The 26,115-nt window shown below is 46.2% G+C and overlaps 1 protein-coding gene across 4 annotated transcripts in view; it reads left to right on the top strand.

The window, feature by feature from the left end:
- The first annotated feature begins 6,752 nt into the window (after positions 1 to 6,752).
- The window catches only part of kazna (kazrin, periplakin interacting protein a), a 96,265-nt gene continuing 76,902 nt past the window's right edge, over positions 6,753 to 26,115 (top strand). For 3 of the 4 annotated variants that reach the window (XM_067239550.1, XM_067239549.1, XM_067239554.1), the window contains exon 1: positions 6,753 to 7,302. In XM_067239550.1, the coding sequence (XP_067095651.1) occupies positions 7,134 to 7,302 (169 nt within the window). In that variant the 5' untranslated portion in view covers positions 6,753 to 7,133. Of the gene's footprint in view, positions 7,303 to 8,685; positions 8,727 to 26,115 lie in introns of those variants that run through there. The other variant, XM_067239551.1, reaches the window with a different exon arrangement.

Raw genomic sequence — 26,115 nt, 5'->3', positions numbered from 1 at the left:
GATGCATAAGGGCAAGCTAGCCGATGTAACCTACCGCCATGCAAGCTCAGTCTCAGTTCGAAGAGGCACTACGATCCAGGAATGCTGAGCAGGAGAGACAGGCTCTGCCTCAGAACAGACCATCTCTCTCTGCCTCTCTCTCTATCTGTCTCTCTCTCTCTACATCTCTGTCATTCTCTGTCTCTCTCTACATCTCTGTCATTCTGTCTTTCTCTCTACATATCTCTCATTCTCTGTCTGTCTCTCTCTCTGTCTGTCTCTCTGTTTTTCTATCTGTCTGTCTCTGAATCCCTGTCTCTCTCACTCTCTCTGTCTCTTTATCTTACTGTCTCGCTTTTTATTGCTCTCTTTCTCTGTTTCTCTCACTGCCTCCCTCTCTCTCAATCCCACCCAATTCTCCCCATCTCTCGCTATGTGTCTCTTTGTCTCTTTCTCTTTCATGAATGCACACACACAGACGTTTATGTTGAGAGTACACACACACACACAGACCCACATTCACATCACCATGCACATCGTTCAGCGCTCTGAAGAAAAGCAGAAAAATGGCCCATCTGTGAGCTCTTCTGGCAACCAATCAGAGACATTGTCATTCAGACCACTTGGTCTTTTTGAATGCTGGATGCAGGGCGCATTCACAACTTTCTGGCTTTCGTTTATTACAGTTGCTGTTTGAATAGAATGGAGAGCACTCACCGTGTCTTCTATTTCCACTCCAAGTGCGAAATGTCAAAAGTCTTTTTAGAAAAAAACATGTTTAAATCACATGCCCTCAAAGTATCTTTCATGTTGCCAGTGTTTAAGAAAGAAATAATGTAACAAAGGCTCACCGGTACACAATTCAGCTCTGCAGCTTTAAGAAGACTTATACGTGAACGCTACTGAGACGAAAATTGGATCTTTTCAAATGATAGACTGCTAAAACACTTTCAGCTCTGGAGATCAGACACCTCACTCACACATCTGTGCCATACACCAATCCAGAAATCTTATCTAGGTATCAAACCTTGAAAAAGCTCCTTTGACAACTTGGCAGGTAACCTTATTCACTGGGTCTAAACCTGCAGGCAGCTGTTGCTGGCTACCTGGCCTGGCCCTCTTCAGAACACTGTGCTTCTATCTTAATTCCCATCAAAGGCTGCTAGCGTGACTTGTTTGGTACCAGACTTCAGCCTCAAGCCTCTATCATCAAGCCTGCAGTGGTCTGGAATCACAGCTGGAATAACTGGGTTGCTTCTCTCCTCCATCTCCCCTATCTGACGTCTGTTAGGGGCTGTGGGAACAGGGAGGACACCATGCTTAGGTAAGGTGTGTGTGTGTGTGTGTGGTGCGGAGATATAATACATCCTAGTCCTACTCTGTCAATAATGATAAGAACGACCCCCAACACACACACACACACACACATACCTTTCCTAAGCAATGTGTTGTACCTACCCCCCCCCCCCACACACACACACACACACACACACAGATCTGCACACTTACACACACACACCACTGAAGACAGAACACAGATGTTATCTCTGTGTGTCAGCAAGCTTTCGTTTGCCCGGCTAAGCCCGTTTATTTATTTCAGAGCTCAAGGTACATGGACGGGCGGAGAGCAAGGACAACAGAGACATCAATATCCGCTGTCGTGGTGGAGTCATTTCTGACGTTCCCGCTGGCGCGTTAGCTGTCTGCGCCGGGGAACGCGGGGAGGGTGGAGGAGGGAGGACAGGAAAGATAATTAAGGATTCACAGGAGGATACCTCATTGAAGCGAAATTGAACTGCCAGTGATACATTCGAATGAAAATAGAGGTGAAAGAGAGAAGCTTGAGGGATGACTTTGCCTGCCTTGTCTGTTAATCTCCCCTCTCTGTCTCCAGATGTTAGCTTCCACCCTTCTGTCTTTGAGCGTTAAGATGTGGAGGAAGGGAAGCGCATGAATGAATCCTGTAACTTCCTCTAACTCTTAAGGTTTGATGCAACGCAGTGAGGCACTTCAAGAAAGCTTAGTCAATAGAAAACGGGGAGATGTTTCCCACAGGAGGCGGTTCGTTTGAGGAGTTTGCAGCGTTTGAGGGTTATTCAAACTGCAAACTTCACTTTAACCCTTGTGTTATCTTCGGGTCATTCTGACCCATCAGTCATTGTGAACCACCGTCGTATTGCGGCAACTTTACCGCATACAAAAACAAAGCATTTTCTTTTAACCGTTGGGATGTCTCAGACCCCCCTCATTGCAAAGGTTAAAAGAAAATTATTTGTTTTTGTATTGGGTAAAATTGGGTAAACACAACGATGGTTCGTTATGAACCTTTTGGTCATGTGACCCGAAGGCAGCACAAGGGTTAAGTTGTGCCTCCTCTCGAAAACAGTTCTACAGTATCTCAGTCTCCATGGTTTCGTCCAGAATATTCCTTTCTCTCTATTGATCGGGTGTCATTCTTCCGTCATCCCTCTTTAAGCCTCCATTCATTGAATCTTTTTAAACATTTTACTCTTTAGAAAATCTATTTTAACAGCGCAGTGAGCTGGGCTCACATCCAACTACCCGGCAGTTTCAGTGTATCGACAGTCCTCGATCAAAAGACTCAACTGAAGCAGGACTGAACTGGACAGACAGACTGCGAGGAGTCAATCCTTCACGTACGTCCAGTGATTGGATGAGCTTGGATGAATGACATGAACTGACAATGATAGGACCCCGATGACGGACCTTGAAAAGAACCACACACACACACCGACACACACGGGAAAGATACGAACGTGAACAAGCAAAACAGAAAACTAGCAACTTGAGGCTCAAAACAGGACAGGGGAAGAGCAACAGCGGCGAATGCTAATCGATAACAAATTAAAAAACAGACTAAATTGACTAAACCTAGTCAATTTAAATGTTTTGTCTTATAGCAACTAAATGATTAGCAAATCAGTGCTGAATTATCTTTTGAAGGCATGACAATGATGAGAGTATGATTGATAAGAATCAAGGTTGAGAATGTTTCTAGCACTAACTGGTTACTAGGTAACACGTAGACAGGAGGACTTCTCAAGATCTCTTTCACTAACAGTTATTAGCTGTGGAGGAAAACAGTACACTGGAAGAAATGTTTTTCCTGAGGGTGTGCACTTCAACAAAACCTCTATCTCTCTTTTTCTCTCCCTCTCTCTCACTCCATCACTCACTGTGAGTCAGACAGACAGCAAAAGCTCTGGCACAGTAAAAGGGTGTAATTTTTCCAGGATTATATGATCTTAATGAGCAGAGATTTATCAAATCAAAGGGCCCAAAAAACAAATACAATCAACAAACACATATTTAATTTCCACACAATTCTGTCAGATAACAAGTCACTCCTCACCTGAATCTGTATGAGGAGGGAATGCACCTAACCCATAACCCCAGAAATTGAGCTGTATTGTGAACCTCTCCTGGATGGACTAGCCAGATAAAACCATAGTGCAGGTGGTTTTGATGCAGACTACACTGCATTGCAGAGGTGTGAGCTCCCCATACAGTCAGAAGAGAAACCAGAGGCCTTCTGGAGATCTCTACCTTCCGTTTAAACTTCCTGCTCAACACTGCCCTTGCTGGCACCAACCCCCTGCAGAGAGAACCGTGCCACTGTACCGCCTGAACAAGACAGATGGTGTCTGCTCAGCCTTGGTTCTGGGCAGTGTCTTCACTTCAGAGGCCAGATTCCTAAAACTCCCTCTCTGCTGACAAGTGGTAAAAAGTGAACATGGTTCATACAGCTGTGAGTATACGTACTGTATAATATACAGTGTATACACTGGACAATGTATACTCTGGATGGAAAGCAACATGTAGTGTTTTGGCAGTGTAGTAATTCAATTCAGTGAATCTTAATTCAATTCTATAGCTGTATACATCATTCGAGTCTATAGCTGTCTATGTCTCTCTTCTGATTCGGGTGTATAGCAGTGCCCTAGATGAATGGACCTGTATGGAGAGTCCTGCCACGAGGGCCACAGTCAGGCCTTGTGTTAGCTGCAGAAGGGCCACAGTCAGGCCTTGTGTTAGCTGCAGAAGGGCCACAGTCAGGCCTTGTGTTAGCTGCAGAAGGGCCACAGTCAGGCCTTGTGTTAGCTGCAGAAGGGCCACAGTCAGGCCTTGTGTTAGCTGCAGAAGGGCCACAGGCAGGCCTTGTGTTATCTGCAGAAGGGCCACAGTAACAGCGTAGCCCCCTGCTTTGCTCCCAGTCCCCTCTGGTTCTATTCAGATGCTAATGAGGTGCACGCACACATGCATAACCAGATCCATCCCATTCCATAATCTATTGACTCATCAGTTGTGCAGCAGGGGTCAGAGGTCAGTAGTAGGAACCATCCTGATTACACAGACTGGCTCCTCTGCTCCCAGAAGGACACCTGGCACACAACTTCCTACTAATGAGTTAGGGATGACTTTGAGTTTATAAGTCCCCTAGCATCACTCTCTCTCCCTCCCCCTCTCTCTGCCCCCTTCCCCTCTCTCTCTCTGCCCCCTTCCCCTCTCTGCCCCCTTCCCCTCTCTCTCTCTGCCCCCTTCCCCTCTCTCTCTTTCTCCTCCCCAACGGGTAATGTGTAATACGTTCAGTCAGGGTCATTTATAAATACCGGCTGTATGTTCATTTACAGAGCAAGAAGGGTGACTCCTGTTTGCTTGGATGGATGAGTGGTGTGTGTGTGTGTTATCTCCATGCTTGTATGGGGATGATCAAAGTGCTGTTGGTATTATCTTTATTATTAAGATATTATATTATCTTGATGATGCATCTCCCTGTGTGATCTGGTTTAATAGGACACACTTGTGTGACACCACACACACACACACACGGGGGGGGGGGGGGGGGGGGGGTTGAAACCCCAGCTGCTGTTCGAGAGGATGATCCTACCTCACACACAGCAGGGCCGAGGTCAGAGTTCACGTTGCCCGCCGGGCAAAACAATAAGCAACAGCCCTGATTATTGAAGGTCTATGTCTGATTTGACTGCTTTGTGAAAGATATATCCTAGTTTCGACAAGGACAATCCTTCTCTATCGAGTAGTGAGAAAACATAAAGAATGTTCATGTAGCCCTTGCTAGCTCATTTGGATGTCCACATGGGACCATTTGACCACCAGCTTTTACTTACATACAGAAAGCACGGAATATGAATAAAAGCAATCCCACGTTGATCTAAAAAGTCACATTAATATATAAATAAGCAGTTGTTGATATATGAAGTGTTTTGGCCTCCTGTTCCCACGTTTAGCACAAAGGCAAAAATCTGATATCAATCTCAAATTTTACATACAGTTTTTCTTGTTACCCGACTGAAAGGGAAGAAAATAGGATTGCTTTTCTGCTGTTCAACATAACGGATGGCCCTAATATCTGGAACCAGGTGTTAGTCACTGTGGCGGTTTCCTTCACTTGCTGTGTTGCACCAGCCTGTTAGAGATGAAGAGGAACAGTATGACAAGGATTAGAGGAGCGAGAGAGCCTGGATCTGGAGAGGCACTCAACATTAAACTCCACACGCACGCACACACGCACACACTCTCACACACACACTCACACACACTCACTCACTCTCACACACACGCACGCACACACTCTCACACCCACTCACGCACACAAACAAAAAAGCAGTGGAACAGACGTGCTGTTGTCTGCATGTTAGACAATAGGGTCCAAGTGTTAGCCAGCTGGCAAGTTCCGAACCACACTCCCTGGTCAGGTTATTGAGAATGTTTCAAACAACAGTTCGGCAGGGAACACAAAGCCAAACAACACATATGCAACAGGACAAAGGACGGCAAGACACGTGACAAACAACAGTAGACAGAAACACACAACACTAAAACACAAGAGACACTGAAAACACACAACAAAAGGAAGACAAGGGATGGAAAGAGGGAATAGATAGTTTCCACCACTCTCTGCATGATAGCAGAGATGATAGCAGTTATGAGGACACCAGACATGCTGCAGCTGGACGCTGAACGTTGGTCCGCTGTTCCGGTACTTTCTCCCTGCCATGTTGAAAGATTCGGTGCCTGTTGTCCTTAAACAGGAACAGTCGGAAGGCGAGAGCTCTGGGCCGATACGTCTCAGACAGTTTGACAATCCACTCTGACACACAGCGCTTCAGCTGGGAGGACACACATTCACACACACACACATTCACTCACACACACACACACATTCACCCACACACACACACGTTCAGTCTCACACACGCACGCACATACTCTCGAAAGGAACTGGTCGCTTTTGTTGCCCCCCACAGTGTCTCTTTTTATGATTTCTTTCCCTCAAAGAAATGAGTTCTTGCCGAGGGTGAGAAAGAGAGCGGGAGAAACAAAGATTGAGATACAGAGACAGAGAGAGACAGAGAGAAAGAAAGATATTGTGTAAGAGAGAGATAGTGAGGGAAAGAGAGTGAGAAAAAGAAGAGTTTTACTGTAGAGAAATAGATTACCAAAGAATTTGAACTTCAGGAAGTCTGCTGTCTGTTTTTCCTCACTGTCAAAGCCATAAACCCCAAAACCTAGAGGAAAAAAAAAAAGTCCTGAAAAGTTTTGAGAAACACAGACTTGTGTTCAGGATGGACCAGAACACTTTCAGCTCCCCCATGTGTTTGTCCCCCCTCTGCTTCCCAAGCAGATGGTACAGTCCATTTAAAAAGGTGCTTGTCGTTTCTCAATGCTCTGTGTCCTTTCAACAGTCAGCTGCTGAGAGCACATTTCATAGGAGGGAGCGCATGCTCTCTCTCTCTTTCACTCTCTCTCTCTCTCTCTCGTTCTGTGACAGTACTCTCCCTCTCTCACACACACAGGCACATTCTCACCCCACACACACACTCACACACGCAGCCAGTAAGCACCACAGAGAAGTCACACAGCAGCACGTTTCACTCCAAGCCGGATTCTTCTCTGAGGAAGACAAACTAAAAAAAAGGACACCCAGCTTTGAGGATTTATCTTGGCTTTGCCCCCCCCCCTTCCCCTTTTTTCAAAAAGAGAAAGAAAGACGAGGAAATTCGGACAAAGAAGGAAGGGGAGCGACAGTTTCGGTTTCTTCTTGGAAATGGTCCACTTGACACCATGACACCCAGTGTGGATTCTCCCCTCCGCAGGCAAAAATCCTGAGAATGATGGATGACAACAAGCAGTTGGCCCAGAGCATCGACGGGGCCGTGCAGGCGGCCAGCCAGGAGGTGACCAACCTGCGCTCGGAGCTGAGCGCCACCAGCCGCAGACTGGCCGAGCTGGGGGCCGAGAGCCCCGGCTCGCTGGAGAACCACCAGCACAACCACCACGGTAGGACAACTCTCAGAACGAGTGTGTGTGTGTGAGAGAGAGAGAGAGAAAGGAGAGTGAGAGGGCAGGTAAAGAACGAGGGGGTGTCAGAGAGACAATGAGAGAGAGAGAGACGATGATAGAGAGTGGATGAGGGAGAGAGAGTGGATGAGGGAGAGAGAGTGGATGAGGGAGAGAGAGAGAGAGTGCATGCAGTGCTCTCACGCAGCCAGTATACCAATGCTGAAGTTAGTGTGTGGGCATATTTGTAAATGCTAAAAGTGTGTGTGTCTACATGTGTATGTGTACTGTATGAGTGTTACTGTGTGCATCCGTGTGTTGGTGCATGTGTGTCAGCTTTTGTCTGGGGAGGGAGAGAAGGGGGGAGGGAGAAAAGGGGGGAGGGACCCTACAGATGGATGAGTGTTGGATGACAGGTGCAGAGTGTCCACTCCTGTCTCCCCAGCACATCCCTCTCTGTTAAATAATTAACCTCTGCACCCACACAGGAGAGGCTCTTTGTTGGGATGGGGTGGAGTGAGGTGTGTGGGGGGGGGGGGGTGACGTGGGGGGGGGGGGTGGAGTGAGGTGGGGGGGGTGGGTTCGGGGAGAGAGAGGAGGGGGCAAAGTGCCCACCCCACACCCCCTTCTTTTTCAAATTGACATTTTGGCCACACTCTCCAGACGCTCAAGGCTGACTCAATCTTCTCCCTTAACGGGGCAATGGATCTAACTCTGTAGAGGGGAGGGAGGGGGCGTGGGTGGGTGGCTGTGGGGGAGGGGGAGGGGGACTAGGGTGTTACTGGGGTTGCCGTGGGTTACTGTTACCGGGTGCTGTTTGAATGACTGCCCAGGCTGCAGAATTTGGGTCTGTGTGTATGTGGTGTCTGTGTGAGTGAGTGCGTGTGTGTGTGTGTGTGTGTGAGTGTGGTGTGTTTGCCACACTCTGGGTTTGTATAAAGTCCATCTGACATAAGGAAGGGTCAAAAAGAGTGTGTTGTGCATCACTAAGTCTCTCAAATGCATGAAAGACACACACACGCACACACACACACACACACACACAAAGACACACACGCATACACACACACACAAACACACACAAAGACACACACACGTTTCTGCTGTTTCCTTTGCGGGCAGTTTGTGCTGAACGGTGACGACAATGTTCCATCATGTGATTGGCTGCGTTCAGGCCCACTCAGACGCAGCTTAGCCGGAACACCTCGGTGGAATGACAGAACACTCTCTGGCCGTCCCGTTTCTCCCGCTATGAATAGGAACTCTGAAGCAGCAAAGAGCAGGGCTGCCTGCTTCCCACTGCAGTTCTTGCAACGGGGGAAGAATGAAGCTGTCCTCAAATGTCCTCAGAGAGTTTGATAGTCCAGTGACTCTCGCCACACACCGAGCTGCTGGATGAGCGTTCTTAGACATCCATCCGTGAGGTACATTAAGACGATTGTTTAACTGAATCGAGTTGAGTTTGTTTAGTGTTCCTACTGTTTGTGTGGCCGTCACAGATGTTTGGCATGCAGCCATGGACACGGGCTGCGCTGCGGCTGGTGGGAATGCTTTGGTCGTGTGTCAGCGTTGTTGTCAATGGACTGCCCCTGTACTTTGTTAGGCAGTGATTTCTGTCTGTGTGTGTATGAGTGTTTGTGTGTGTGTTCGCCAATGAGAGTGACGACAAGCATTCTGCAGGGAGTGAATGCTGAGGTCATTCTCCCTTTGCAGTTTGTTGCTCAACCTACTCGGCCACATTCATGATAACTCACACACACACTCTCACACACACTCACTCACTCACTCACTCACTCACTCACTCACTCACTCACACACACAAACACTGTCAGCAAACCCAATTGAAGTTACTGGAGCTTTAGTCACAAGAGTAACAAATTTAAGTAATGGAGATTAATATCTTGTAAAGCTTCTTAGAATCAATTCAAGTGGATCTCTCCATGTACTTATGCATGTTTTCAGTTAATATGACTGAAACTACACCACTGGAGAAACCAAACCCCATTAGTCAGACAGTAGTACTGCAGCTCATGGTATTACACGGTTGCCTTGGTTCTGATGGTTTACCAGTGTTGTGCTAACGACCACCATGGCTAGACAGACGGTTGGTTAGCTGTAACAACATGTATGGTATTTGTGATGTTGCAAAAGTCAGCGTACTGAATTAAATGTTGGGTGTCGGGCATCCTATTAGAAAGACCATGTGGCGTTTTTACTGGTCTCTCCCATGTGTACGGTATCTCTCAGTGTCATCCCCTCTTAGTCTCTCTCTCTCTGGCTGTCTCTCTCTCTCTCTCTGGCTGTCTCTCTCTCGCTCTCTCTGGCTGTCTCTCTCTCTCTCTCTGGCTGTCTCTCTCTCGCTCTCTCTCGCTCTCTCTCGCTCTCTCTCGCTCTCTCTCTCTCTCTCTCTCTCTCGCTGTCTCTCTCTTTTTCCTTGTTTTACTCTCTTGCTCGCTGTCTCTCTCTCTCTTTCCCGGTCTTACTCTGTCTCTTTTACTACCCCCCCCCCATGCTTTACAAGCCCGGTGTGTGTGAGAAAGGGACTAGCCAGGGGCTGTAATTCATCACCAGTAGTTGCGTCGGGGAGGAGAGTGCGTCGTAAGGGTCGTCGGTTCACTGCGCAGCCTGCAGAGAGGGGCCCTGGGGGAGCTGTGAGGAGCCAGGACAGCAGCCTCACACACTCTCACCACACACACTCACACACACTCTCACCACACACACTCACCACACACACTCACACACACACTGACACACACTCTCACCACACACACTCACACACACTCTCACCACACACACTCACACACACTCTCACCACACACACTAACACACACTCTCACCACACACACTCACACACACTCTCACCACACACACTCACACACACTCTCACCACACACACTCACACACACTCTCACCACACACCTCCACACAGCAGCCTTGCTGTATGGGGAAAAAAAAGATTAATTAGTATGGTGTTGATGCAAATGTTCTTTTTTTAAGAAATGTAGATATACAGGAGGTGTGCGCAAGCAAGCATGCACAACTCTCCGAGGCACACACTCACACTGCAAACTCTCACACACACACACAGTCCCTACAGAGCCCTGCTGCGCTCATGCATCTTGCAGATGCTGGTTCCTGTGTGGCTGCCGGGGAGTCTCCCAGAGGAGTTCCCTGGACTCATTTGGGCCTGCTGGAGCAGTGTTGGTCCTGTGTTGGGCCTGTGTTGGGCCTGTGTTGGGCCTGTGTTGGTCCTGTGTTGGGCCTGTGTTGGGCCTGTGTTGGGCCTGTGTTGGGCCTGTGTTGGGCCTGTGTTGGGCCTGCTCACACAGAGGATAGCTTAACTGGAATGCTAAACTGGACCAGAACTTCAGCAGGTCTTTACTTTGTTCAACCTGAATTTGACGTTCAGTTTGTGTGTGTGTGTGTGTGTGTGTGTGAGAAACATTCATTATAATTGCATTGCTTTTGTACAAGTTGTATATTCCAGCACAAGCAGCTGATAATAGAATAAACCATCTCCACTGGGATCTAAAAATGAATTAAATCTATCAGAATTCATGTCAGCATCATTGCATTCTGGGTCATGTAGTTTTTGACACGGAGGTCGGCTGGAGTGTGATGATTACGACATTAGCATGATAAACTAGGCCTCCCTGTGGATAACCGACCACATTAGCACTCAAATCCTTTAATAAACATCCTAGGATCCATTTCCTAATGTGAATGTGAGCTCATTAAACACTTTCACTTGTTGACGCTGGTAATTCTTTATCGTGAGCACAGCACGGGAGAGTATATCTTAAAGGAGATGAATATAAACTGTGTTAAGATGTATTTATCTGTCATGAAAGGTTACTCCCAGAGCCACGATGATTTAGCACGGAGGACTAGAATGGAGGTGTCCATACACAGCTAATGACCGCATCGACTCTGCATGCTAATGTCACCATACTACAAAGCCAATATTCCACTCACGGAATTGGTGTCCTTGGGAAATTCAACATGGTTATAAATATACCACATCTTACAGTATAACACCTGTTGGCTCAGTGTTAGTTAGAGCTAGAGTTCAACAATGTTTGAAGGTCGAGGTAGTTTAAGAGTTTACATGAGAGCAGGAAACTGATGGTTTCCTGTTTGCAGTCAAACTGATGCCACAACAAATAACCTGTTTTACCAAATACTCCCGCGTCGCTGTCACCTGAGGCAAGCACCCTCACGGAACACACACACGTATTGTGCACATGCAGACACGCATGACACAAACGTGCACACACCAACAGACAATCCAACCCGCCGTTTCATTGTGATGTGGAGATGAGAGGGTCTACTGAACATGATGTTTGACTGCGTGAGCGCGGCATTCTCCCATTCAGAGGCGCGTCTGACGCCCGGCGTCCCGGGGAGACTGTACTTTCAGGATGAACGCAGTGTAACCACACAACCATCACAAAAGATGTGTCTTCACACTGAACTGGATGCTTTCACAGAGCCACTCACCTGGTTGATATGCAGAGGGTTCGCCTCTCCTCCTCTCACACAACCCACAAGGAGACCATAGAAGGGATCAAAGTAAAGAAGATTCAAACTATGCCACTTATGCATCGAGCCAATATGCTACTTATGCTAACTTTGTGTTAATGCTAATTGTGCTATCTTCAATCTATGCACACGGCACACACTCCTTTTGTTAACACACACATATAAACAGACACACACATCGTCCTTTGGAAAGACATTTTTAACCGAACCTCTTTCAAAATGTCAGTTATCTTTCCCATAGTGCTCTCTCCTCTTCAATTAGAATAATGAATGCAAATTAAGTCTTTGAAATGCATTTTGTCAGGACTGTTTTTAAATGTCAGCGCTACTTTTTGATGAGAGTGTGTTGGTGTGTGTGTGTCTGTTTGTTTAATGGTGCAAAGGCACATTAGACTCTCAGACTCTTCTCTCTCTAGGAAGCTTTGTGTTAATGTTGAGCTTTAACGTGTCTGAGTAGTTTTAAACGTTGATGTAGATGACACGTTTCTGATGACGCAATGTTGTTAGCTAGGTGTTGTTATTTGGTCATGCCGTGGATCATAACGTAACGACTTGTGGACATGGGAAGGATATCGTCCTTCTCAGAATTCCATATTTACCGGGCGGGGGGGGAGGGGGGGGGGGTTGTTTATGGCTATTATCTCACAGGGTCGTAAAACAGATGGATCTCCATCGAAACAATCCTCAACGGAACTGTTGAGCGGGACTGTTGAATCAACAGCAGATGCCGGAGGCAGACATTTCGGTCTTGAGAGGAAATGGATCCCTACTGGATCCAGAGTTGTGGAATTAATGGAATCAAACAAGGTCCATGTGGATGACATTTTTAATTAATTGCGTCAGAACTGTCTGGGTTTTTTATTCTTTTATTCCGCACTAGTCTGTGACAGTGAAATTAAATATTAAATGTCACTGATTTACATATTTGTGCAATCCCGCTCCTGCTCTCACAGTTAATTGTTGTTGCCAGTACTGGATGAACTGTGCCCAGGCATGTGTTCATAGGTGTGTGTGTGTGTGTGTGTCATATCTCCTGCTATGGTAATTACTGAGTTGGGTTGAAAGTGGCCTCTTTTTCCAATCACTTAGAGACCCGACACAACCATATTGTGTTTGTTAGACAGTCTGTCCACACACACACACACACAGATCTAGAATAGTCCCAGACTGGACAAAGATGGTATTTCTGGAGCCTACAGTGTCGGGGTCAGTTAGGTCAGGCTTGTGTGTGTTTGGGGTGGGTTACAGTGTGTGTTAATGAGCTTTAGCGGTCTCCAGTATGTAGATTGGTGTTGCCCTCTGTCCTTCAGCTGTCTATTGGAACAGCTGATGCTAACATCTCTCTCCTACACACTGGCAGATGGTCTGTGCGCCTGTGTTTGGTAATCAGTGACATTGCACATATTCCTCTGCCATTAACTGCTACTGCCTAGCGAGGACTTGTCATCTGGAACCAGCAAAGTTCAGAATAACGCTGTAGAAAAACGCATCTGTGAGGGGGCAGCAGTGGGAGAACTATCTGGCTAAGCGGAAAGTAAATTTTCCTGTGGACAAAGTCATTTGAAAGAGGATGCTAGTGTGGGATTTCACAGTTATTCGCTGGAGTGAGTTAGCACTGTTTTAGTCTGTGGTAAGATTAGAATTTAGTTCTCAGAAGAAACACTAAAAAGCTTATCTAGTCTGATAGTGTCATCGCTGTTGATTGGCACGTGAAGGTGGGAGGGCTGAGTGGTGAGGGAATCGGGCTAGTACTCAGAAGGTTGCTAGTTTGATTCCCGGCTATGCCAACCAAATGACGTTGTGTCCTTGGGCAAGGCATTTCACCCTACTACCTCGGGAGGAATGTCCCTGTACTTACTGTAAGTCGCTCTGGATAAGAGCGTCTGCTAAATGACTAAATGTAAATGTAAGGTTGACGCACAGACAGGGTTAAAATTGAAATACTCGAAAACTATTTGACTATTAAAATGACTATAACCTAATGGCAGCTCTGAGCCAAACTGATCTGCTTATATCCCATAGTATTCAGACCTTAATGAATAGTATATCTGTGGACAAACTGAGAGTGGTGATTAAAACACTCATTCACTTGAAAAGAGGCCTAATTAACTGGAGTATCACACACGTATTAATACAAAAAAACCATTAATTGATTATCTCAATGGCTCAACGGTTACTTCACACATTCCCACTTTCGACACTAGATTATAGCTTTTTATCCTGTGTATGCAGACACAGCCCTGGGTTCAGACTATTGGTGTCTACAGTGGTTCTTACCCTCACCTGTACACCAGCAGTTAGGGGTGGGGGAGAAAAATCGATTCACATTCGAATCACGATTCAGTCTTCTAGCGATTCACAAATTTCAAAAAACGTTTTGAATTTTTTTTTATCGTGAATCGATTTCTAATCGAATCGTGACCCCAACAATCGATTCAAATCGAATCGTGAGACACCAAAAGATTCCCACCCCTTCTAAAAGTTATCACGCAGCACAGAAACAGGAGGACCTTTTAGCCTCCTGAGTGGATTCTAAATTCTTCAACGTTATTTTTCCTAAACCGTACTGCTAGCTAGCTAGCTTAGTTAGCTTCCGGGCTAAGTTAACTAGCATTATACTCTTAGCAATTTTCGGAAGCCATACTCAAGCGTTTGTCGCATATTTTTTGTCTATTGGAAAATATTCAGAATGTTCGAATCACAAATATGTTTGTGCGCTGTGGCGTCCACTTTCTAACGCTCACATTTTTGTGACGCTACTTTTTAAAGGGTCTGCGAGGGTGCCGACGCTTCTTGGTTTAATCAGCGGGAGGCCTCATCAGAAGCAATACCCAGAATATTCATCGTGCTGTAATGGGCTGAGGTGATGGACGTGGGGAGAGTGTGTCGAGTCGCTCCCCCGTCCTCCCCAGGATCCTGGGGAATTATGTGATGTGATGGAGTGGGGGAGAGGAGGGGGGGTACTGCGGGGGGCTGGGCGTTTTGTCACCACAGCAATTATTCTGGATGAGGTGTAGTGAGCAGATCGGATTGGGTTGATGAAATGACTTTCTATTTTTTTATTTTTTTATTTTTTCCTTTCTTTTTCGGCTATCTGTTCTCGTTTGCGGCGCCCCAGCTGAAAGGATCTAATTCCTGTCAGTTTTCTGTTCTGTGCTGCCTCTCTGAGGCCTGCTGTACTGTATGATGCTGTGCATTACATACGTATGTAATTGGTGTGTGAGGCAGTCAAGGATTGCGGACACTTTGAAATAATTCAGATGGTCACTTGGGCTGTCGGTAGGTATTTAGATGGGGAAGGTGAGCTATCTGTAAAAATAATGTGTCCTTGAGTGGAGTTGTTTTATTTAACGGTTCTGCCTTAAGCGCTCCCCGTAGAGTGAGTATCACGTGGGCTGAGGCCTAGGTTCAATTCCACCCTGGGTAATTTGCTGCATGTCTTCCCGTCTCTCTCCTCCCTGCCTTAAACGATCTCTTTCCCCAAAAAGCTGAAAACTGCAAAAATAAATAACACGAAAAATAATAATAATTCTGAATTCACATCAATCATTCAAAGAGAAATTCAGTGGCATGAACAAGTTCACAATTAACCAGTTTCATACACATGTAGCTCACCAGTCTTGTTCAACTATATCCGTGTCTAAAACGGCTCCTTTAGCTTGACCCCTGTGGTGCTCTCGAGTGTCTCAGACAACCTGCTCAGCCAGGACCCCCATCAGGGGGGTACGTGGGGTGTAATCCTAGAAGATGTGGGTATTTTTGGGAACGAGGAGACGACCGGAATGACTTCAGTGAGAAGTTAGGCCCTGAGTGTCGGGCTCCGGGTCTTGAAGCATGTGGAATGCAAGTGTGGGTCTGAACTTGGTGCTCGCTCGGGCCTCTCCCTGTACCCTGGGTTCCTCTTTAGTAGCTGACAAGCAGGCGGTTTTTCTCCTCATGTGTCACCGGGCTCGCACAAATCCGACTGAAGCACCACAGGGACTCTGCTATGTGCAGTGGTGTGTGTGTGTGTGTGTGTGTGTGTGTGTGTGTGTGTGTGTGTGTGTGTGTGTGTGTGTGTGTGTGTGTGTGTGTGTGTGTGTGTGTGTGTGTGTGTGTGTGAGTCTGTGTGTGTGTGTGTGTGTGTGTGTGTGTGTGTGTGTGTGTGTGTGTGTGGGTGGGTGGGTGGGGGGGGGGTAGGGGGTGGATGGAACATTTTGCAGGGCATGGCCTCAACCAGTTCACTTGCTGCCGACATGGCCTGTTAAAGTGTGTTTAAAGGTTTACCCCTCTTGAGAAAACGGAAATGTTTCCATGCAGCTAATTAAAAGCCTTACTTCAAAACAACATGTGCAAGGATGGACTTTCCATACAAGGACGTGCTTTGGATGTAGTCTATGCGAGGATCTGGAATACTTCTTGTATTCGTCTGTGTTCCTGCTCAAGCCCCTGTCCTCGTGGTCTGTGTGGGGCTGCCCTTAAATCACCCCTTGAACAGTGTTTAGTCTAGTCCAGGAGAATAACATTCGTGGCACTAGCAAGGCAGAGTGTATGGTGGGATGTTGGAGTCCTGGAAGGTGGTCTGTGTTTAACATTTTAGCCCCCGAAAATAAAAATGTAATGTTCTTCCTGAAAAACTCTTTCAGTTCCAATCTTCCTGTTTGCTCTGGTATAAATCAATAGTCAGTGGTTAGACAACATAATAAAACACTTCACATAACCGTGTACACAATTTATCTACACACCTTTGGTGCTCACACTATTTCTCTGGCTTCTCTTTCAGACAAACACACACACAAATCCATCTTTCCAAGACAAGCAAACCCCTAAAACCTAATCTAGTAGTTTTAGGTTCAGCCAGAAAGGCTGGTCTGGCGGATAGCACTGTGAGTCAGTGTATGGACCACTGTAGTCTGTCCATCAGCAGGCAGTCTGTCAGGCCAGCTGGCGCAGACTTGGGCAGAGGGGCAGATTGGGCAGGGCTGGGTGGCATGGTAGCAGGTGGGTACTGCCATCAGGTACCTCGGTGCCTGCTGGCACAGACGTGTCCGCTCCGAGGCGTGTGACGGGCAGGATGGGCGCTGGGCGGAGAAGGGAGGGAGGCCTCGTTTGCCAGGTGTGTGTCAACCCTGTGGTGCGTCAGACAAATTGGATGAAGCCTCCAGCAGCTTGGACGGACGGAGACTGTGTGAGGCTGATATGAGGAGGGAGGGAGGGGGTAGGTAGGAGGGAGGGAGGAAGGAGGGGGGTAGGTAGGAGGGAGGGAGGAAGGAGGGGGGTAGGTAAGAGGGAGGGAGGAAGGAGGGGGGGGTAGGTAGGAAGGAGGGGGGGGTAGGAGGGAGGGAGGAAGGAGGGGGTAGGAAGGAGGGGGGGTAGGTAGGAGGGAGGGAGGAAGGAGGGGGGGGTAGGTAGAAGGGAGGGAGGAAGGAGGGGGGGGGTAGGTAGGTAGGTAGGTAGGTAGGAGGGGAGCAGGAACAGGCAGAGAGTGGAGGGAGGGGGAGGGCCGGAAGAAGAGGGAGTGAAGGGGACACAGAAAGGAGAGAAGAGGAAGGTGATGAGAAAGGGAGAGAGCCCAAGGGAGAGAATAGAGGGAGGGGCAGAAGTTTAACATTTCAATACTGTAACTCGTTTAACTATCTTGGTGTAAAAAATAAAAAACACAACACGGAGTTCTTCAACCTTTTTCTGAACCTGTCAGATTCCTCTCCCTCAAAAACACGATGCAGGTTAAAATAAATAGTGATAGTGCGACATCTCCCTCCACTCAAATTAGCAACATTTGTTTGTCAGTCTGTCTCTCATCTCTCGAGCTTTCAGAAGTGCGCAACACAACAGCTGCTAAGGAAACTAGGACACTAAACTGCCATCCTTCAAATTACCGTTTCTTGTTTAAGCACTAACACTCTTTAATTACTGGATGACGTGCTTTAAATTTCATGCATTGGGAAGCTCAAACCTTGTAGGGGGGGTACCAGGAGTAGAGTTATTTCCTGTCCTTAGTTTTTAAAAGGTAATCGACTTCTAGCTGATGGAGTATTTAGTCCGTTTATAGCTGTACTTAACTTTGTTTAATTCTATTACCCAGCAAAATGTGACGTTTTTAAATTCAATCAGATAAAAAAATTCAACAGCAGCTATTTGAAATATTGTGGGCAATGAAGTTGGTTGCCGTAGACATGAGATCTTTAAAAGGACATCAACCGTTAAACCGTGGTAAACTTAACCGTTAGAATGGGTCGCATCATTCATCCAATCAACACCGTCGCCCACAATGTCGACACAAACATTTCTCAAATGAAAGAAAAGTAAAACAGACAGGTTAACACACTGGTGCAATCCTCACTGAACAGTATCTTAGTGAGGTGATTATTCTTTCAGAATAATCTTTCCTCTGTATTCTCAGTAAATTCTGCTACAAACAGAACTGATTAAAGTTTGGAAAAGAATACCCTATCACAGGCTGTGAACATAACTTGTTTGCAGGCAGAAGTCTGTGTTTGTCTTTATCCTTCTCACAGATTCATTTTCTCCTCAGCTTTCGTGTTATTGATCAACGACACACAACACTGCTGTGACAAACGTTCGTGTTGAGTCACTGTCTAACAGCGCAATAAAACACTCCATCTGACCCTACACGAATACATCTATACATTCTATACATTATGTCATATGCCATTTCATAGGCTATTAGGCTATTTTCCATATAATTACACTATATGATTGCTAAACATGCTTTTCTATAAATCTACGGAACCATCACTGGTTATGTGGTAGAATTACCAGTTACAAACCTATAAACTTTGACAGTTGACATTTTATTCATTTAGCAGACACTTTCAATCCTCAACTGAGTACAAAGAGTTCATACAGAAATTACAGCAAGAGATGAAAGATCAGAAGTGCTCAGTTCTACAATATCTCAGTGGTCAGAGTCAACATGGGAGTCAGATGGCTGAGCGGTTAGGGAATCGGGCTTGTAATCTGAAGGTTGCCAAATGACGTTGTGTCCTTATGCAAGGCACTTCACCCTACTTTCCTCGTGGGGAATGTCCCTAGACTTACTGTAAGTCGCTTTTGATAAGAGCGTCTGCTTAATGACTACATGTAACATGCCACATCTTTGAGTAACCTTATTTCAGCTACCAGGCTCGGCGAACTAAGAGGAGTCCAGTATGATTTGTCAAACTACAGTGTAGTTTGACAAATAGTGTGTCAGGGAAAGGTGTTATGTTGGGGTCAGTACATCTCTCTGACCTTTGAGCTCACCTGACCCTTGACCCAAAAGCCGGTTGACCTATCAACAGGGGAGGTCATCTATTTGGTCACCCAAGTCACCAGGAAGTGCTGAATGTGTCAATGTCAGTTTTAAATCCCATTGGATCACACCACCAGGAAATGGGGACAGCTGTGTCATCAATAGGAAGGGAGGGTCCATTAGCAGTCCTCAGAAACAGCGTTTCTCTGAAACTCAATGTGTTGCGACCTCTAAAACCCCAGGGCTGTTCCATTCTCTCTGACCCTCGGTTTGAAAAAAGCCATGTCGGAATTCAGTCCTCTTGACGATTTCTGGGAGGGAAAAATCTAAAGTTATGATAGACATAGAGTAAATCCTTTCTGATTTCACTGAATTTGTTCTACTTTTGTTTCTCTCGGTTCACTAATGGTTCAAGTCCTGCATAACCCCTAATAATATCTCTTGCAGCTCAAATAATCATTTTATGTAATGTGTACGGCACTGCACATAGGAGCAGAACACAATTTGGAGATTACCCCTATGGCAAAGACTATATAAAGCATACACCCAGTCCTATTTGAGTTATAGCCCTTCATGTCTGCCCAAGATATGGAACATGAGGCTGTACCAGATCTGCTGTCAGTCTGAAAGCAGTCACTTCTCAGTGTGGAGACCACATTCTGTCAAAGCGAGGGGTTCATCTGGAGTTCAAAGGAAGAGAGGTGAGGAAAAGAGAGGAGACGAAGAGAATCCCTCGCCGTTTCCTCTCCGTGTCAGTCTCTTTTCCCTCGCCGTTTTCTCTCCGTGTCAGTCTCTTTTCCCTGGCTGTGTCTCTCCTCAGATAAGAGTAGTGCATCTTGACAGGCCCCTAGTTGAGGTTATGTGTAGCAGTCGTATCACCTCTAAAAAGACTCTGGTTGGAACAAACGTGCTTTGAAGGGATCCTGGGAGCCACATCCCCTCAGGCTGGACACCAAACAACCTCCTGGATCCCTAACACTCTCCACATCCTCATGGACCAGACACAAGCTGTGTATCAGCAATCGTCTGCGTTCCTCTGTTTGTGCTACAGCAATTGATATAGGCGTTAACATAGCAAACAATTCGTAAGCTTAGGGTTCAGGATTAAGTTTAGGGTGAATTCCATACAAGGTTGGATGCAAAAAACTGCATCGTAGATGCCGAACTTGCATTCAGAAGTGTATTGTTTTAAGGCATAAAATTTAGAATGGGCTGACACTATAAGACAGCGAGATTGGGAAAAAGGGAGCAATAATTCGAACATTCAAGCTATCCCTTCAAAAAGCCCAGAAATGACCACATTCTCGATAACCAATCTATCATACCACCAAGCTGTGACCATGAAGCAGAAACGAGGGGACCCGTTGAAATGAAGCGTCTTCTATCATCATAGTTCCCTGCAGGAGCTGAGGGGAGAGGAGGGAGAGGAAGAAGAGAGGAGAGAGAGAGGAGGGAGAGAGGAGGGAGAAGAGAGAGAGGAGGGAGATAGGAGAGAGGAGGGAGAGGAGAGAGAGAGAGGAGGGAGAAGAGAGAGGAGAGAGGAAGAAGGGAGAAGAGAGAGGAGGGAGAGGAGGGAGAGGAGGGAGAGAGAGAGAGAGAGAGAGAGGAGGGACAGAGGAGGGAAAGGAGGTGGAGATGAGCCAGAGATAAATCCTTCTGGTGTTGTGGGGAGCATCACAGTGCATTTGTGTGGCCGGTGGAGTCTCCATTATTCTATTAATGTCGCTTTATCAGGTTGAACTGGACCTGGAAGCAGGAGGAATCAACCAGATGCCAACATCCCTCCTCCACACACACACACACACACACACACCTCTCCAAACACTCAAGGCTCTTCATACAGTACCTTCAAGGCAAACACCAGCTCTCCACACACACAAACACAGACACACACACTGTGGGGTGAATGGCTCGTGGGTTATTTGCTTTGTGAGATGGTGCACTCTGTCTCACAGCAGTGAGGAAAAGGAATCCTTCCACCATTGTTAATTGACGTGGCTGGCTGTGGGTGGAATTGATTCCCGGTGCAGGCCATAAAGCACAATGGCGTGTCCTCTCTCTGTCAGGATCCATCGGCCCATTAAAGTGGATGGAGGCACATGCCGTGAAGCTCATTTGGGTGAGTGGATATTAGGTCTATGTAACAGTTATAGTAAATAACCATTAGATTGTTACTCCGTGTCTAGTGCCAAAACTAACACGTTTGCTATCACAAATAGGCCATTAGTGTAACATTGCAGTGTTTGTTTGCATGCAGGCAAGCACGTATACCGATATAGTCTACACAGTATTGGTAGCTGTATTGTTCAACCAGAGTTTGCTCATCTTTATCTGAAGCAATAAGCTCTTCTTACAAGATGAGATCAAAGTCATCCGGATCAGCCTAAAAGATCAAAGCGTTCTACAGCCCATACTCTGAGGTCTCACGCAAACCTCACGCCACACCAGTGTTCAATGACAAGATTGCCCTCCACCATTAAAGCCTGTAATACTAACCAAAGCCATAGCTTGAGGTTCAATACATTTCCCTAAGCAGATTTCTTCAGAGTAGCTACTAGGTACACAGATCTGGTTGTGGGAGAGGTAGGGTGAGAATAAAATAAACTAACTTATTCTCTCTCTCTCTCTCTCTCTCTCTCTCTCGCTCTCTCACTGTCTCTCTCTCTCTCTCTGTCTTCAAACAATCAATCTTTGTGAAGACTGACAAGCCAGCCAGATAAACGTCTGTCTCGCTCGCCCATGTTTGTTTCTATTAAGCTCAACACCCTGATCTCTCTGGGTTAGTGTGAGCTCAGCTTGCAGCTGCGGCGCGCTACGCTGCCGCTACATGTCTCCTGAGATTACAGTGATACTGTACATTTACCGGCCTCTGTGTTAGACTGGGGTTTAAACTTAGCGTTTGAATGGAGCCTTCGTTCGCATGTGTGGTAGTATCGTCTGCGTCTTTGGGGTGCCTGATGGGGGAACTCATTCTAAATGACAGAGAAGTAACGGAAAAGACTGGGGAGCAAATTAAAATGAAAAAGCTGGTAACACCACATCTAAAGAAAGCAATAACCTTGTTCTCCTGTCAGTAGCAGAATTATTTTGTTTCCATCTCCATTTGGTGATGTGATTGGACACTACATGAGTCACTGTCCACCATCTAACCATCTGTGGTATATGGAATGAATGTGGGTTCAGTCATTAGTACTGGGTCTGTAGCCACCGTTCAGGTCACCATGGTCTCTAGTACTTCTCCACCGAGACTCCTAGATTTAGACCCAGGCATCGCATAGCTACCATATTCCACTCACACAATAGAGAGAGAGGGAGCCTGGGGAAAACTAGCTCAAGCTGTCAGAGCCAAAGTCACACCTTCAATGTCAAGCTTCATCTGCTCTTTCAATGACTGTAAGTGTGCTTTCTGACACGTCTAGCCCATGCCTTTGGCCACTTTTTAGCTGTGCTATGTACATTATTGCTGAAAAAAAGCCCTTCGGCAGATTAAGGCATTCGGACAGGTAACCTTGAATATCGTGCACACAAGGGAGAAATGTGTTGAAGCTAAACACATTGAGCCTGGGAAAGACATTGGCCTAAGTGAGTTTTGTTTATTTATGTTGCTCTTTGGGCATCATTGGTCAAAACGTCATACCATCATCCCAAGTGTTTTGCAGAAACAAATCCAGATTCTTTTTTGCTGAAGTGCCATTTCAGGGCCACAGGCCTGCCACTGCCCCCTAAATAGCCTACTGAACCATGTTCTCTGAATTGCAGCGCCAGATCAGAACATGGTTTGGGATTAATGACAGTGTTTCACGCTTTAGCCTCCAATCCTGCACTGCAATTATCACAGAGAAACGATAACAGCATCAAAGCTTCCGCCCACACGCCTTGGTACAGTACCGCTTGAGAGCTTTAGCTATAGATGTTAACAGCCTGTAACAAGACTCTGTAGCGGCAGTGTTTCGAGAGCTCTCAATCAACACGGAGCTTAATTGTTTCTCTTTTCACCGATGCTAACGTCACGTTAAAGCTACGCGGCTAATGCTAGCGAGCCGCTAATCAACATTCCACCAGTGAGAACGAGCGTGGCGATAAAGGATATTATTAAGATGTGCGATAGCCGTCGGAATACGGCTGAGCTGATGTATAAAACCAACTCTCCCAGCGGAGAGAATAGTTGAGAGTTTTTCCCCTCTCATTAGGATTCCGAGGAGGTCACCGAGGCGTGCTGAGATGAGAAGGACTGATGAGAGGAGAGGCAGCGGAGGACCAGAAATAGATCAGACCAAAGCATTAAGTCCAAACTACCGCTGGGCAAGGAGGGGGGCTAGGATAGGCCTCATGAGGAAAAACACACTAAATGGAGCTGTCTGTCTGAACTGGAGATAGAGAGGTGCACATGATACAATATATTATAATACAATATAATTACGATAGGTTGGCTGTGTTGGTGATGATATGTGTTGGTTCGTGTTTGTGTGTAGATTCTTTGCCACAAAGCATATCTTTCACAAAACGCTTTGTTTCGCTGTACTTGTACGTAATGTATTTTTTTTGTTTGTCATCTTCAAAAAAGTGAAGCCCAATGTGAATGTGAAAGCCCCAATCTGCCCTCCGCTCTCTTTCTTATTTTCTCTCTCGCCACCTCCTCTTAGTTGTGCAATTCTGACTGTGATTAGGAGAGAGATAGAAAGACCCTTGAAGTGATTCCTCTATTTTCTGCTCCATTACCCAGACTCAGGGCCTGTGGCTGGTTTGCATCAGTAGTGAACTCCCGTCTGTGCTCCTCTATGCCCTTCGCTTCACTCTACCTCTCCTTTTATCTCCTCCTTTCTTCTCTTCTCTCCCACCCTGCCACGACTTCTCACGGTGCGGGCCTCAGCTCAACAGTCACTTGATGTCCACTTCAAAGTTTTGTTGGCTACGGGGGCTTTGAGCTGGACAAGTCTGTGTCTGTAACAGCAGTGAGGATGAATGGCGAGCAATGATAAAAGCTCTAGACTAGCATAGGTCCTTTACACTTCATGCTGACCCTTCTTTAGTGGGGAAACTTCATTCCTTACTTGGTTGCCAGTTTGCAGGTCATTTTTTGTTATTGAGAATTCCTCTTCAGTACTACAACTTAAGCTCTGGTACGGTACTTTACTCACCAACTCTACCTGCCCTTCCTCAATCCTAAGGCCTCTCAAAACGAACCATTAGTCCAGTGGTTGCCCTTGTAAAACACTGAGGATGGGTGACATTTAAAAACATCCGCACCAGTCTTTTCCTTCTCTCCCTCTCTCTCTCTCATCTCCCTGCCTGCTAACCTTTCCCTCTCACACTCCCTCACGCTCTCCCTTTAGCCGGGTTCTCCTTCCGTTCGCTTCACCTGTCACTCTCTTAGAAACTGCAAGTGGCAGCTCGGATCTAAGATGGATTCGAGAGACCGCAGATAGAGTGCGGCTAGTTTGGTTTGTTAAACGTTTTAGATCAACACTTGTATTATTGTTTTTGTTGATTTTATGTAAAGCACTTTGAGCTGCAATTCTTGTATGAAAAGTGCTATATAAATAAAGTCTTACTTACTTACTCTCTTACTTCTTTCCCTTACTTTCTTTTCTTTTTAATTCTCCTATTTACATTTACATTACATTTAGTCATTTAGCAGACGCTCTTATCCAGAGCGACTTACAGTAAGTACAGGGACATTCTCCCCCGAGGCAAGTAGGGTGAAGTGCCTTGCCCAAGGACACAACGTCATTTGGCATGGCCGGGAATCGAACTGGCAACCTTCAGTTTACTAGCCCGCTTCCCTAACCGCTCAGCCACCTGACTCCCTCCTATCTTCGTTTACTTCTGTCCTCTCCCCATGTCTACTCTTACCCCTTTCCTATCCCTGTACTCCATTACCTCCCTCCCTCATTCTCTCCCTCCCACCCTTCCTTCCTCCTTGGCGTTTGTCCTGAGTGCAGATGAGAAGCAAACAGAGTGAGGCAGTGAGGTAGAACTCTTTCCTCATCTGGTAATGAGCCTCCAAAGTTCCTGGCCAAAAGTACACCGTCTCTATGGAGACAGGGTAATTCTGTTGGCTGTTCCACCTCCCGGTGTCTTTGAAGGCCCAGACCAGGGTAAACAGAGTCAAGGTCGGCGTGTCTACGGTCTATTTCAGCACCAGCAACCAGTGCTAAGAGCAGAGCTGCAGCCTTCCGAGAATGTCCAGGAAGGATGCCTGCCTTTTAATCTTTTTTGTTGTTGTGTGTTAGTGTGTGTGTGTCCAAGCAAGACATCTACAAGACCACCATCACTTTTAACTCTCTCCTTCTCTCTTTGTTCATTCCTCCTATCGTCGCCATAGAGAAATCGATTCCTGACCTGCAAATAACTTAGGGTAGCAGCACTAGGTTGTCATTATAGAGTGATCTCTGTAAGAACTGTTAGTCAAAATCAGATGCTAACTTTTAGCATTTGTGCTTGACTGAGTTTTGTTCAAATGTTTGGACGTTTTTTTGTTGTTGTGCGTTTTGGTTCCTTTGTAATCTAATATATTGTGGTAACAAATGCCCTGTTTGTCCTCCTGGAGCTGCTTGTTTTCAGTGCGTTGTTTCCCAGTCGCTTCTGCAGGCCTCCTCTCTTTACTGCTCATTTAAATTATTAATGTTTTAATGCCAGACTAGGTGAATAAAGCTTCCATGTCCGTCTTAATTCACTTGCCTCCTTCAGTTAGTGTGGTTGCATGGTGGTTATTCTATTGATAGTTCAATACCCTAGTTTTGATACACAAAATACATTAGTTAGCTCATATTCATTTGGAATGATGATGTAAATATCGTATCTACTGGCCAATAATGGGCGCAAGATACAGGTACTTTGAAAGACAATGCTGGTTTTGGGGGTCAGGCATTATGTGACACATTGGCCAAGTTCAAATCTAAAATATGGGTATAAACAAATTTCCCTGTCTCTGTAGAAGTCGCTCATAGAAGTCATTTTTACATCTGTCACTATCCTGTGATGTGATGCTAATGTAGTTAAAGAAAGTGTTTTCCTATCTTCCAGTGTCCTTGGTC

This window comes from Osmerus mordax, chromosome 7, assembly GCF_038355195.1.
Source record: "Osmerus mordax isolate fOsmMor3 chromosome 7, fOsmMor3.pri, whole genome shotgun sequence".
NCBI classification, from domain to species: Eukaryota; Metazoa; Chordata; class Actinopteri; order Osmeriformes; family Osmeridae; genus Osmerus; species Osmerus mordax.
Note: the sequence above shows the minus strand (reverse complement) of the source record. Positions and strands in the feature narration are given on the sequence as shown.